Consider the following 15922-nt stretch of genomic DNA (forward strand, 5'->3'; position numbering starts at 1 on the left):
CAAACATTTAACATTTACAAATGCATAACATTACTTGTATATAATTCTGGATTAGAGCAAAATAGATTAGGAATGTAAATTTAAATTAGCAAATTTATTCCAATAATCTCACACATTCTAAAAATATCCCTTTACCAAATTTTTAATTCAGGTACACTGAAATTTTTGCTCAAAAACCCAATTGTGATTGCATTTGATAATTTCCCATTTTGTTTGGTCTCTCCAAAAAACAAAGTACAGCCTATAGCCTTTCTAAAACATTCAATGCTACAGTTGCACTGCCTCAGCTGAAGGCACACCATTTTGTGCACCACATATAATTCATAATCACATTGTTAAAGCTACTTCATATTATTTCAGAGCAATAGCAGTGCTGAAATGCTGGAAAGCCGCACAGTATGGGTGGAGATTAAAAATGAAATTCCTTAAAACACACAACAAATAATTATTTTAATTAGGAAAGGACATACAAGTAGGAAAAGTAAAAATTGTTGACAACATACACAATGTTTATTGCTGTTTGAAATGTAATACTTTAAAATACATTTTGTGTGCTTGATCTTAACTGAATAATAATAAAGCAATTAAAGAAAAAGAAAATTGAAAGTAAACAAGCTGAAGATATTGTGATGTCTGCAGAGTGGTTAGAAACTGTCCTGTAAAATATTTTGGTAAATATTTAACATAAAACAAATAGCATGTCAATGCTGGTCACTTTAACATTTAATAATTGTGCATTTGTTTTACTTGTGTGTCATAGCAAGTACTAGTCTCTGCAGAACAACATGGCCGTTCCCCAAGCAGTATGGGCGGGTTTCAAGCATCCAATCATCGTTAAACCTTCTTTTCGGTGACAAAAAACACGGAAACTGGAACGCAACCTGTAAAATACAACTGTAAAGGCTTGGTTCCGCCACTAACTTTCAATATTTAAAATGCAATGAGCTGGGATGTGTAATGTGCCTGCTTTGCTCTGCATTAAGCGGTACCATTCCAATTTATAACCACACACATCCACACACGATCTCCTGCTGAGTACGCTTTTTTTTAATCAACCTACCATTCTTCCGGATGTCAATGTCAGATACGCTGCACATTACATTTATTCTCGTCACTGTGTTATGTGTACATTCTGTCTACCTCCTCATCCCCTTAGCACAGTAACATGACTGTACAATACCAATATTTCTTTTGTCCAATATATATTTATATTCTGCTACAATATTCAAATTAATGTGTTTTTAGCTCCTATACAATATTCTCTCTGTGCAATGCTCATGTACTTTACATTTTATATGATTATTCATGTGTAGATATTCCACAAACCTAACACCAGCTTTTAAAACAAATGGCTCCCTCACTCGAGGACATTGCCAACACCCGGTACCATAGCAGAGCAAAGAACATCATCAAGGACACGTCTCATCCCGGTCATCAGCACTTCAAACCTCTGCCCCCAGGAAAACGTAACATCAATCAAAATACGCACTAACAGACTGCCGAACAGCTTATTTCAAAATGAATTCCAGTCGTTCAGTAATAACTTTGAACGTCTTTAATATCCATATTCATAAATCTTGTTCATAATACATGTACTGGCTGCTGTAATCTGGCACTCATTACACCTTAAATTTTTAAGCACTTTATATTTTTATCTTTTACATGATTGTCAATTTTACTTTTTACCTGCCTTGGTTGTGGTTTATACTTTGTTTTTCATGCCAAGTATTTTGCTGTGTGATTTCAATGTTTAATTCAACTGAGATGGGGACTTGCAGTGTCAATGTATACAGTAAAAGGGTGCCCAACCCGCTACTAGCAAGGTGCAACTAATTAAGTGGTCATGTACTGCATCCGATCCGCCGCCATTGTTCCTACACGCTGTGCTGCACGCATGCAGACTAAGATTCTTTTTCCGGTATGATAAGAAGTCCCGTCATACAGCCAATCAGATACTTAACTTAAAATCCGCCCAGTTGTCGTTTTAGCCAATCAGAACAACGCTTTGAAACCGCCCACTGTAATACACTTCCAGTACTCAAAATCCGCCTACTCGGGTCAGTGTTCTGCAGAGACACCCTTCTCTGTCATAGATGTGCCTCTTTAATAAGATTGAGGACAAATCACAAAATAGATACATTTGAAACAATTGCCAGAAGAAATTTTATTAAAATAGCATACAAATATAAATTAGAAACATTTTCATGACAATGTTGGAAAAGTATGTTGTTTATAATCAAGCACTTGCTTCTGTGTAGCACTGTGATAGGCCTGTGCCAAGAGGCAGTTAACTGGCTCACTGCTATGACATGTCTTTTATTCATGAAAAATGTTGTTTTTTTTTTTTTGAGTGACAACTTTTGAACAATGAATTACAGGACCCTACATTAGTAAACTGTAATCAACAATTAAAATTTTAAGTTTTTATAACAAATCCCACAACACTAAACCTATAGACTTCACCACTGCCAACTACCATCAAACTTATGCTTAAATTGCGCAACTCACCAAAGCTCTGAATGTCAATTTTATTTGATAACATTATTCTAGGCAATAATTGGAAAGGTTCCATCCTTAATCAAAAGTGTTTTACAACAACTGCCTTTATGGGAAGATATTGTCCAATAAGTGACTTTAGGTAAAAATAATGAAATACATTGAGAACAGGCCTTTAAAGCCAAGCTTAATTTCTGCAGCTTGGGACTCCCTTTTGTTTAAAACAAAATAGTAAACAAGAACCAGAAAACCCAAAATTGACTATTTGCTTATATTGTTTGAAAAATATGGCAAATTTACAGATTAACTTAAAACACAATCACCCCAGTGGTTTTATCCAACTGATGCTCTCAGCTTCTTTGTTGTTGTTCTCAACCATCCACATCTTGGCAACTTAGGTTTTTAATTGTGATTATAATTTTGTTATGATTAATTTTTATAGCTTTGTATTTAATTGTAATTTATAGGCTACCATTTCCAGTAAACTGTTTAAATACAGATTTGCAGTTTTTTTAAGCAAAAATGGAGAAAACAATTATTTGTGCAAATTCTATAAAACTCATTTCTATTCACTTGCATTCCATGACCTTCAGTAATACTGATGGTTTCCTCTTTGTGATTATATAACATTATTTCTATTTATTATGTATCTTATTTTATGTTCATATATTTTATTTCTATTTATGTTTTTATGTTAATTGTTTTGTTTTTCTTTTATTCTATTATTGTAAAGCACTTTGGCCACAGCATTACTATGTTGTTTTAAATGTGCGATATAAATAAATTGACATTGACATTACTAATGGCAGTGAATTGATGTAAACTGTTTAAACCAAACTTTTCACAGCTTTAAGTAAAAAACACAAAAAACTGGTTGCAGCACTTTATGCCCCCAACTCTTTTTAACCCTTCCCTTATACAAACATTATCAGTATAACTGGCTATTTTGTTAATGGTTTAAATATACTACCTGTGTTACCAGTATTAATTACTTGTTAAAATTTAAAATCCAGACACTAATGTAGATGTAAACCATTTTGGGGGACAAAAGTGGGGGGGTCTCCCTTCAAAGTTCGCACATGGGAAAGTATTTTATAATGTTCGCTTGGACTTTATGAGAAGTGCCATTACTCTGAGGGGCAAAAGGGTACCGTGTCTGGTTTTCTCCCTGTAAATATATTGTAGTAACCTTTTTGCTGGTACAGGAAAGGAGGTCTGGCAGTGTCAAATGTAGGCAACTAATAGAGGGACATTTTATGAAGGAGTGAGGTTCAAAATAAGAGAGAAGTAAGGATTTTCCGGAAAAGAACTGGTGAAAATATATCATATCATGAGCTATATACAGTCCCTCACTTGAGGTCATTGGGGGACCGGTTTACTAAACTTCACCAGTGTTTATACTTAATTAAGCTTCACTTAACTTTCTTTCTTCCACTTCACAGCTCATTTTGCACATAGTATATCCCCCAGTCTCTTTTTCCTATGCTGGACACCTTATCTTCATTCACCATCTCCACAATTAGTTTTCAGCACTGAGCCGAATAAAGGATTCGGTATATTAGCATAGCCTAGTCATTACAGCATTATTATTGAAAAAGAAAAAAAAAACACAAGTCATTTAATTTTCTTCTTTTTTTTTTTTTTCTATTATGTCACCAAATTTCAATCGAATCAGTGTGTTAGTTGTGTAGAACATATCCTGTTCTTCACTCACTGCCAGCCCCATTTCTCTGTGTGATTACAGCCATTGCTTGACAAGTGCCACTGCTCTGCTCACAGTGTTCATTTGTGTGAACAGCAATCCCAGTTTCCCTTAGTGCTCACTTTTCACTGCTGTGCCGAAAAAAGGATGCAATGCCTAAGAATGCCCCACTTGCTACAGCATTATTACGGACAACTATCAACAAATAAACAAGGGGCAGCTTATTTTCATTTTTAAATAACATCACAAAATAGTTTTTGAGATTTTGGAGTATTTAGTTTTTCTGTAGGGGAGGTTACCCTAAACATTTATATATCAAAATGTATTTTCTTAGTGAGTACCTACTGCCTTAGATATACCATCCTGCGTAATTTCAGCTTTTTAACTAAATGTAAATATTTTTGTTGGTGAGTAAGGGAGTGAGTGAACTTTGCATTTTATATATCTAAATGCTGCACTACTGGCATACTTTGACACCATGAAAACCAAAATGAGCCTTAATAGTAAACGAGAACATGGCATAGGGATTTTTTATGTTTGCTAATCAGAATTTTTGTAGCCATAATATTGGATTTCACCTCTCCTCTTACACTTTACCTGTGGGAGATGTATTTATTTCTGTGAATCAAAATCTACTGACACGGTTTAGCTCAAAAGTCATACACTTTTTGTAGCATTTTACAATACAAATAACTATCTGATTTCATTCGGAGTGATTTGAATTTTTAATTATCTCACATCCTGAAAAAGGGGCATATACGCGTAAACCATGCATATCCAATGAACCCTAGAAATTTTGACCCTGTCACAGTACTTTCCTTCTGTATGAAGTAATGCATTTTGTAGTAAATGTATGGAAATGTAAAATCGCTGACACCTGTTCTTAGTATATCAAACTGAAAAGTATTATAACGGTGTTGTTTAAGTCCCTGGATGTGTGTATCTGTGAGATTCAACAAAAGGTTTAAAAAATGCATCTAATTTACTTGTTTTTGACTTTAACAAGCATCTCTGATACTTGCTACAAGCCACACCTCTACCCCTTTTAAGTACTAATTTCTCCACTCTGGTTTCATGATTGTATCCAATGTACACTACACAATATGCAAATCTGTTTTGATTTTTCAGTCATTTAGAATTATACTAAAAAGGTACAGGAAAAATACATTTTTTCCATATTTTCCCCTACCTCTGGCACTCCCCCAGTGACTCACTGGCAACCCCTTGGGGGGGCAGGCCCCATGGTTTGGGAAGCGCTGGGGTAGGGGAACCCCTAAAATAAGAAAAAAAAAAAAGTTTAATTCATCAGGCACATTTCAAATATGAGCTTTCAATTACTGCAGTCTTTCTTATTTCTCTCTCTCTCTCTCTCTCTCTCATCATATATATATATATATATATATATATATATATATATTTATTTATTTATTTATTTATATAAAAACACACACAACCCTCTTACATACATATAGGCAGACAGTGCTGCTTTAAAGTCTGTGAACCCCATTTAGCAGTACTATCACAGAGTGTAGTGTTGCTTTTATTATTTTTAAATTATTTGTCTGTTTTTTTTTTAAAAAAAAAGAAAAAGTAGGGGTTTGCATACTTTTAAGCATCACTGTATAAATAAGCTCCCATTTCACTATTCCAACAAAAATGAGGGTCAACTTGCCGGTCATCTCCTCTTCGACTGCTCCTCTCATATGCTGAAGGAGGTGGAGACAGAGATGAGCGCCGTCTTTTACGCTCTTTGCTCTGGGACATTCGCTCTGCTTCTCGATCTCGTTCTCTTTCACGGCTTGCAGAAGGGGTGCGTGGTGTAAGAAGCAGGTCACGTTGGTTTTGCCCATCCCGACTTCGATCTGGATTCACAGATGTTTAAAAAAAAAAAAAGAATCTTAAGAATTTAAAAAATTGCAATTACATTATCTATACCTAATGCATTACTGTTGCTCAACTATAATATCACTTGAACATTTAAAAGTATGTTTTCAGAAACTCCTCACTGTAAATTAAATAAAAGCACATATAAATGCATTTGTGTGAACAAAACAAATATTTCATATGGTGGGAGGAAAAATAACCTACCGTAAAGCTCCTTCTCTGTCTGGCTCTTCTTGGGAATGCGGTACACCTCCTAAACAGGAAGTACAGACAGCATAATTGATTCGTATTATTCTATTTGAAGAACAGTAGAATCTAGTTAAAGATGGGTATTCAATTTGCCATCCCTACTTTTGAACACTTTAGTTGTGAAAAATTAGTTACTGGTCCTTGTCTTTTTTACTTTCTAGCAGGGGATTCACCTCCAGTGCCAGTATACTACTTCTCAAACCAAGACAAACAAAGATGCTACCAATAAAGTGATAAATTTCAGTTACAATTTACCTACTCTTTTAATACTGGTGACAGAATAAAAAAAATAAAGGGAATATATTAAACACAAAATTCCAAACTTCTCCTGCTTACCTTTAAGTCTTTCCAGCTGTCCAGTAACTTGGCAGCCATTTCACTAATATCAAAAATCTTGTCTGGAGGTTCCTGGCTACGTTCACTTTCAACGTCTGACAAACCTTCTTCCTCATCTTGTGAAGGCGTTTCCACAGTTACAGACTCATCTAGTTTTTGGATAGTTGCAGATTCCTCAACCTGAGGAGAGTCTTTTGCTACTCCCTGCAAAGAAAGACTTTCAGACTGAGGTGCTGTGTTGTCTGTCTTGGTGTCACTATTTTCAATGCATTGTATCTCTGGTTTTGCCAGCACTTTTGTACTTTCTTCACCAATTACCTCACTCTTAAATTCTCCACTGTGACTTACAGACTCGCCACTTTCTGTCCTTAGAGCCTTAGCCTTGGCCTGTAAGTTCAATTCTGGTTTGCCTTCTCCTAAATTTTGAATTGGAGGTTGAGTCCTTTTAACCTGTAGTTCACTGCTGTCTGCAGACTGGCTTTCAGAAGTATCAATTTGGGAAGAGTCTACCTCCTCTTCATCTTCACCCTCCTTGACTTCAAGTTCACCATCTGATGCCTTGCTAGCATCTGAAAGAGCACTATCCATGCTGTTCTCACTGATGATCTTCAGTCGTCGGTATACTGCACGCTTGGGAGTGTCTGTGTCCAGTTCATGAATGGGTTTTTGGCTACCAGTACCATCAGGTGTATTAAGAGGAGTCTGAGCACGAGATGTATTCTCACTTGAATAGCCATCCAATTCATTTCCTTGGCTTAAAAGTGATTTAGTCTGTGCCCAGCGCTGTATGAAATGAAGGACACGGCTTTCTTCCAACATGTTCTTAGTAGAGATAGGAAGCACAGCTAAGGTTTTCATGATCTGCACAACAAAAGAATCAAAAATTCAAAACCAAGCTCAGTAAAAGCCCAACTTTTCAGGTTTAAATATCTCCGTGTAAATATAGCTTCTATACTTTAACATAATTCTATGTATGTGCTGAGATCAAGAGTTGTTATTTCTGGTAGGTGGGTCATGAGATTGAATCCTAGGGGTGAATGAGGTCTCCTTAACAATATTTTGTATGTGTTTTACAATATCACGTATATAAGTATGCACTACTAACAATCCACAAAAAATTATTTCCCTAATTTGTACCACCAATAGGTGGGTGACAAGACAAACCTTTACACTGATTCTGAAATTTGGTAGTGGAAAATGCAATTTAAAAGTCTTTATTTAACCTAACCTGCATATCTTTGGAAATATGGGAGGAAAACCAGAATACCCAGAGAAAACATGGGGTGAAAATGTACACTAAACACTGCACCTACAGAGGATTCAAACACGGGATGTAGAATTTAAATTTCTTAAGTCACATTAGCTATTTAATTCATTTTAACTATCATTTTACTGCGGTGGGCTGGTGCGCTGCTTGGATTTTATACCTGCCTTATGCCCTGTGTTGGCTGGTATTGGCTCCAGCAGACCCCCGTGACCCTGTATTAGGATATAGCGGGTTGGGAAATGACTGACTGACTAACATTTTAACTATAATTCATTTTAATGACTTGCCATTATTAATTAGAAAATCAGGACCACACTGGGAACCAAAAAAGAGGATTATTATTATTATGGCAGCAGAATCATAAAGACACAAATAGCACTGGTAATACAGTTTTGTTTTTTTTGTTTTTTTTTAACTAAATGATTTTGTTAACTTTCAAACAAATTTCTCACATGAATATTACTAAGAGAGAAAAGTGAGAAACAAATTTATTATTAAAGCAATACTCAAAACCATCTATTTTCCAAACCTACTTATCTTCAGCAAGGTCAAAGGACAACTAGTGTCTACTCTGTGAAGCCTAGGGTGCAAAGCAGGAACAACCTCTGGACAGGATAAACACACATACAGGTCAATTTAGCATCCCCAGTCCTCCTAAACTTGCATGTCTTTCAACTGTGGGATGAAACCAGTGCACATGGAGGAAACACATATAAACAGGAGAATATTAGAAAGAAAAAAAAAACACTACATTTTTGCAGCTCTCGATTGCGGCAAAAATAAAAAAGAACCTGCCAGTGAATTCGAAATTTCTCCATCGATGCTGTCAACTTTCTTGAAAGACCGAGCAAGAAAGAAGAAAAATCTCGGGTTGCAAACGTATGTGAACTGCTGCATTTGAAGACGGTGAAAAAGCAGTTTTTATGTGGTTCAGTGATGCTCGGCCAAGAAACATTCCTATTAATGCGCCATTCATTCAAGAAAATGTGAGGTTTGTAAATTCTCTTGGGACCTCCCCCAACTAGATAGCGCTCCGAAGTCTGATCTCCGTGTCTATGGAAGACTGTTTATCTGTTGCGAGGTCAACAGCAGGCTCAAAGCAATGCTGCGTCTCTCACGAAGCAAACAGAAAAAATATTGATGGGTGGTGATGAAAGGAACATTGTAAATGCAGGCAACAGGATTACTTGATCACTGATCTGGCCATGACCCTGCCTGGGTGCTGCGTCTGTGTATAGCAGAGTGGTAGGACACGCTACAATAAATAAGTGTGATTTTCCTGTTTCAGGTTGAATAAAGCTGGTTTTGCTAAAGTACTGAGACTCAGCCTCGTGTTTTGGGATGCAAGACAGGGACTTATAGCGCAACCCCGATCTTTTATTATTTGCTTCTGTGTCGCTTCACTGCAGTGCTATGAGCCTGTTTTTGCCCTGCCCCAGGAACGGACAGACAATCTTCCACAGATGCTGTAGTTGCGCTTCGGGATGCAAAAGAGTTCAGAAACTTCACAATATGAAGAAGAAAAGGATGATTTGGTTCCCGATTGATAAATGTGCTGCCCACAACATGTTTCCACATTTAGATAATGTTCACTTTGAATTCATCCCACCCTATTGCACAGCAGTGCTCCAGCCATTGGATCTGGGCATAATTCGCACCCTGAAAGTGTATTATCGCAAGGAAATGCTGAGAAAAATTTTTGTCAGCATAACTTGTAGACAGAAGGAGATTAAAATCAATGTGACAGAAGCTATTGAAATGATTTCAAACGCCTGGGCGCAAGTTAAAGAAAGCACTATAGTAACAAATACAGAATCTCATTACATATATACACACACACACACATATATATATATATATATATATATATATATATATATATATATATATATATATATATATATATATATATATATACACACACATATTATATATACTGTATATATACACACTGTGGAGGACTGCCGGCTTCTTACTCCGGTCCTCACCCCCAGGCCGCCAGGAGGAGCTCTCCCGACAGCAGGATCGTGCCCCGAGTTCCAGCAGGGCATCATGGACCTTGTAGAGTTTATACACAGCCCTGCTGGATACCTTGGGGGCCGCTGGGAGTCGCTGTAGGAGGGCTCGTGGGCTCATATGTGCCCTATAACCCAGGAGTACGTGACGGTCACGTGACAGGAAGAAACAACGTGCTCCCGGGTTGAAGAAAAGGACTGTTTACCCTGACCCGGAAGGAATAAGGAACTGTGGACTGGTTGGGCAGGAACACCTCCAGATCAGGGTGTATAAAAGGACTCTGGAAAAACCCAGACAGTGAGCTGAGCTGGGAGGTAGAGGGGCGAAGTGTCTGGGCGAGGAGGAGAGAGAATATTATTGTGTTGTTTTTTAATCTATGAGTATTATTGTTAATTAATAAAAAAGCCTTGGACTTTTATCCAGTGTCCGGAGTCTTACCTGAGGGTTGGAGAGGTGGAGAAGAGCCTCACTGTCACAACACACACACACACACACACACACACACACATACAAACACAGGTGACAGAACAAATCTTGGTAAATAATTTGCCAAACAGTCAGCTTGAATTGTTTGAACTCTACTAACTGACACTGACCGTGCTAAACATCTACAGCTTGTCTCAAACTTTTCATAGTTTTTGTGTTTTTTACAGTTCTTGGTGGTCTAAACATACATGTTATTAACATTTCCAGTTGATGGAAATTTACTGAACCACTTCGAAAATATTATAACCAGAAGGAATAGTTCCTTGCTGAGGGGCACATTAAAGTTGGTGCAAAATCTTCTTTACACCTCTATCACATACACTCACGGGCCGGTCTTAGTATTTCACAATCTGCTCAGTTACTGGGATTTTCACGCACAACCATTTCTAGGGTTTACAAAGAATGGTGTGAAAAGGGAAAAACATCCAGTATGCGGCAGTCCTGTGGGTGAAAATGCCTTGTTGATGCTAGAGGTCAGAGGAGAATGGGCCGACTGATTCAAGCTGATAGAAGAGCAACTTTGACTGAAATAACCACTCGTTACAACCGAGGTATGCAGCAAAGCATTTGTGAAGCCACAACACGCACAACCTTGAGGCGGATGGGCTACAACAGCAGAAGACCCCACCGGGTACCACTCATCTCCACTACAAATAGGAAAAAGAGGCTACAATTTGCACGAGCTCACCAAAATTGGACAGTTGAAGACTGGAAAAATGTTGCCTGGTCTGATGAGTCTCGATTTCTGTTGAGACATTCAAATGGTAGAGTCAGAATTTGGCGTAAACAGAATGAGAACATGGATCCATCATGCCTTGTTACCACTGTGCAGGCTGGTGGTGGTGGTGTAATGGTGTGGGGGATGTTTTCTTGGCACACTTTAGGCCCCTTAGTGCCAATTGGGCATTGTTTAAATGCCACGGGCTACCTGAGCATTGTTTCTGACCATGTCCATCCCTTCATGACCACCATGTACCCATCCTCTGATGGCTACTTCCAGCAGGATAATGCACCATGTCACAAAGCTTGAATAATTTCAAATTGGTTTCTTGAACATGACAATGAGTTCACTGTACTAAAATGGCCCCCACAGTCACCAGATCTCAACCCAATAGAGCATCTTTGGGATGTGGTGGAACGGGAGCTTCGTGCCCTGGATGTGCATCTCACAAATCTCCATCAACTGCAAGATGCTATCCTATCAATATGGGCCAACATTTCTAAAGAATGCTTTCAGCACCTTGTTGAATCAATGCCACGTAGAATTAAGGCAGTTCTGAAGGCGAAAGGGGGTCAAACACCTTATTAGTATTGTGTTCCTAATAATCCTTTAGGTGAGTGTATTTACTGTTGATTCAATATATGCCAAAGCGGCAAACACAAAATGAGTTGTATATGATCACTGAAAATACATTTAGCATACAACACAACCAAGGCACACTATATTAAAAACCAAATTTTCGTTGCGGCCTACAGTTTACATAACACCGACCTAGTGACCAAGAGTAGCATTTTTTTTTGTGTGTGTGTGCATGTCATAGCATAATTAAAATCCATGTAAAAGTCTTGCAAATTGATTTTATTAAGAGCTTAGTTGGGAGTGTAAATGGTGCACCATATGATACAATAGTATGTCAGCATCAAGAATATGATATGCTCTATTAGTAGTTTTTTAGGTTCAGCATATCATGCATATATGCCAGAAATAAAAATCTTGTATACATTTTGAGCTCAAAGACATAAATGATCCTATTTATATAACTCACCTCCAGCTGCAGTTTGCGTGTATTGCTTGATATACCCTTTCCTTCACCCAGTTCCACCATGAAAATCCAGAGAAGAGAGAGGCCATGATGATCTAGGAACAGCTTGAGGCATGTTGGATTTGTGGTGTTCTACAAAAATAATCATAGGAAAAGATACTTAATTAATTAGTTGTAAACTAAAGAATGCTTTGGAAAATGTAAGATACACAGGATGTACCTGCTAATGAATAAGGTTTATGTGGTGTCATAAAACTGATTCTCGTTTAGCCACAAAGAAACAAAAATGAAATATTGTATATATATCACATATATTTTGGAAACCATTACTCAAACCAATATTTGCATTATTTATAATTCCCTAATAAAAAAAAAAGCTAAAATTGTAATCTAGAATGCATATCAAATTATTTTTAAATGTCAAAAAATATGCATCCTTAAAGACTTGGGATGGATAGATACTAAACAAAATTAATTTTATTAGTCAATAATACAGTACTAATGTCTTCAGTTCACACACACACGCAGTTAATTCTGTTTAAACATCTTGTGATGTCTTACGAACTTCTCCAATCCAAGTCTACAAAGTCTCTTATTGAATCAAGTTCATAAATATTTCATAATATATCATCTTACGTACTATCAAGCATTTAAGAAAAATCTATTTAATCCATTTTCAACCACTTGTCTGGCTCAAGTCACAGATGCAGTAGTATAAGCAAAGATGCCCACACGTCTCTTTTTCACCTCCTCCTCCAGCGGGATAAGAAGGCATTCACAGGCCAGCTAGGGGATATAGTCTCTCCAGCATGTCCTAGATCTACCCCCATGGTCTCTTTCCAGTTGGACATGAACAAAATATCTCCAAAGGGAGACAGGCAGGAGGCATTCTAATCAGATACCACCAGAACAACTTCCTCCTTTCAATAGAAAAGCAGCAGCTCTATTTTGAGCTCCTCCTGAATGTCTACACTTCTTGCTCTGTCTCTAACGCTGATCCTAGACACCTTGCAAAGGAAGTTAATTTCTGATGCTTGTATACACAATCTAGTTCGTGACCATAGGTGAGGGTAGGAAGGTAGATTGACTGGTAAATCGAGAGCTAAAGATTTAACAATTCTTTTTTTAAATGATTGACCTTTTTTTTTGGTTGTAGGTTTTGAAGCAGCTATCTTTTTGATCTTGCAGGTTGGGAGAGGGTGCTTTACAGTTAAAAAAGCAAGTTTTACAGTTCCTTCTTCAAAAGGCAAACTGAGTAACCTGGCAAGAAGAGCCTTTGATCATGGAGATAACCAAGAACACAATGCTCAAACTAGCAGAGCTTCAGCATTCCACTGTTGAGATGGTAGAACCTATCAGAAGAATAACCACCTCAGCTGCATTTTGGTAGAGTGGCTAACTCTGTTTAGAGTTTGCTCAACAACATTTAAAGAATTCGGAGGGCATGAGCAAAATTGTTTGGGTAGAACTCCAACCACTATAACTGACGAAGACCAGGCACTGCTCATCATCTGTCTATTACCATACCTACGGTGCACAGTGGCAGCAGTAACATGCAAGGGAAGTACTTCTTAACAGTTGAAGGAAGGGTGAATGCAGCCAAATATAGAAGGGTCCTTGAAGAAAACTTGCTCCATAGTGCATGCAACCTCAGGCTGGGGCAAGAGTTCACCTTTCAACATGACAACGACCCAAAGCATAAAGCCAAGAAAATTTTGGAGTTTCTCTGGGACAAACTTTTAGCTGTTCTTGAGTGGTACACCCAAAGTCCAGACTTAAACTCCATTGAAATTTGTGGAGAGACCAGAAGGTAGAAGTTTACAGACACTTCCCTTTCAACCTAACAAAGCTCAACATGATCTGCAAGGAAGAATGAGACAAACTGCACACATGAAAGTATGCAAAGCTTTTAGAGACATATTCACGAGGACTTAAACCTATAATTGCTGTCAAAGTGGGTTCTACAAAGTAGTGAATGAAGGGTTGACCTTATATAAAGGATATACTTTAGTTTTTGATTTTTCATGCATATGTTTTCACTTTGTAATTATTGATTACCGAGTGTACATCAATGGGCAAAAATGGCTAAGTTATTACAAAAAAGGCTAGTTATACAAAAGTGTATAGAAAGGGGTCAGAATACTTTTGAGAATGTTTCTTATGAGCCGTAACTTTTTTCATGTCAAAGGGTTATGACTCAGCTATAACTCATTGGGAAGCTCAAACTGTATTTTTTTAATGTTATGGTCAAATCTTAGTTTCCCTTTAAGTCTACACATATTTTTAAAGATTCAAAGTTCATCTTGCAGACTGCATTTTTAGCCTGTTACTTGGTCCCCTTTATGAGATAATCACCCCAAAAATGTTCAAGTGTGTTAAAAAGAAGTTTTCAAGCCTCAACTAAGGCATGTGGAAGAAGGGAAATAAATATACTTTCAAACAAATTTTGTGTTGTATTAAAGGGGTTTAGGAGCTACAGGGCTCTGAACTTACAAAAAAATAAAAAATAAAAATAAAAATTTAAATGACACGATAACCTCGCTCTATTTTAATGTAATTTATATGCCTAGTTATCAAAAAGTGTGATGCAAAAACTTATTTGAAATTTTTTTTAATTAAAATGGAATTGCCCATAGTACCTCAAAATGTATTTGGACAGTTAGCAAATTAATTATTGTCATGTACCTGAATAAGCTTGAAGCATGTAAGTTTCTGTTCCATTGTTTCCACTCGCACCATGAGCCGACAAAGAGAAAGAACTTGCTTTTCATCTGAGAGACCATCTCCATTCTCCAGCAGAGCTTCCAGCTCCTCGTCCACCTAGTACAGAAAATACAGCTGCTAAGCTAAAAGTAATACATACATACATACGTACGTACGTACGTACAAAAGTAAAACATTTCTAGCTGTATAGAGGACAGGTGCTCAATCCAGCCACAGGGGATGTACAAACCTGTGTGTTTGTCACAAGCCCAGATAAATGGTGAGGATTACGTCAGGAAGGGCATCCGGTGCAAAATTTTGATAGATCAATATTTGGACAACAATTCATATGTCAATACCAGATCGGTTGAGGCTTAGGTTAACAACGGCCGCCACCAGTACTGTTGGCCAACAGGATGCTGGCAGAAATTGGGCTACTGTTAGCCAAAGAAGAAAGAAAGAGAAGGAGTTTCATGTCTAAAGACGGGGACAAAAGGAAGGTAAAGAGAGTGGAAGTGAGGGTAGGAATTTTGAATGCTGGCAGTATGATTAGTAAAGGGAGACAGTTAGCTGATATAATGGAGAAAAGGAAGGTTGTGTGTGCAAGATACTAGATAGAAAGGGTGTAAGGCCAGGTGTATCGGAGGGGGGTTCAAATTGTTCTACCATGGTATGGATGGGAGGAGAAATGAGGAAAGGGTTATCCTAAAGGAACAGTGTTTTAGAGGTGAAAAGAGTGAAGGCAGGGTGAAGTGGGTAAGGATGAGTGTCAAGAGTGATTTGTGACAGATGGGTACCAGAACGAGTGAAAGGGAGGTCTATTGTTATATGGGTTGGAGAAGGTGGCACTGACCAAAAACAAGGAGACAGAGCTGGAAGTGTCAGAGTTAAAAGATGTTAAGATTTGCATTGAGTGTGAAAAGGATGTACAGAATTAGAAAAGAGTACATTAGAGGGTCGGCTCAGGTTGGACAGTTGGGAGGCAGTCAGAGAGACGAAATTGTGTTAGTTTGGACATGT

At 37.6% G+C, this 15922-nt stretch overlaps 1 protein-coding gene across 5 annotated transcripts in view; it reads right to left on the reverse strand.

Annotated features, from left to right (window-relative positions):
• setd2 (SET domain containing 2, histone lysine methyltransferase) overlaps positions 1-15922 on the reverse strand; it is a 124451-nt gene that overhangs the window by 27004 nt on the left and 81525 nt on the right. For 3 of the 5 annotated variants that reach the window (XM_039737113.1, XM_039737112.1, XM_039737111.1), the window contains exons 11-16: positions 14885-15019; positions 12203-12331; positions 6668-7528; positions 6287-6335; positions 5871-6060; positions 5388-5471 (exon numbers count right to left, since the gene is read on the reverse strand). In XM_039737113.1, the coding sequence (XP_039593047.1) occupies positions 5388-5471; positions 5871-6060; positions 6287-6335; positions 6668-7528; positions 12203-12331; positions 14885-15019 (1448 nt within the window). The remainder of the gene's footprint in view (positions 1-5387; positions 5472-5870; positions 6061-6286; positions 6336-6667; positions 7529-12202; positions 12332-14884; positions 15020-15922) is intronic. The other 2 variants (XM_039737115.1, XM_039737114.1) reach the window with 1 other exon arrangement.

The sequence above is a fragment of the Polypterus senegalus genome, chromosome 15, assembly GCF_016835505.1.
Source record: "Polypterus senegalus isolate Bchr_013 chromosome 15, ASM1683550v1, whole genome shotgun sequence".
Classification (NCBI taxonomy): domain Eukaryota; kingdom Metazoa; phylum Chordata; class Cladistia; order Polypteriformes; family Polypteridae; genus Polypterus; species Polypterus senegalus.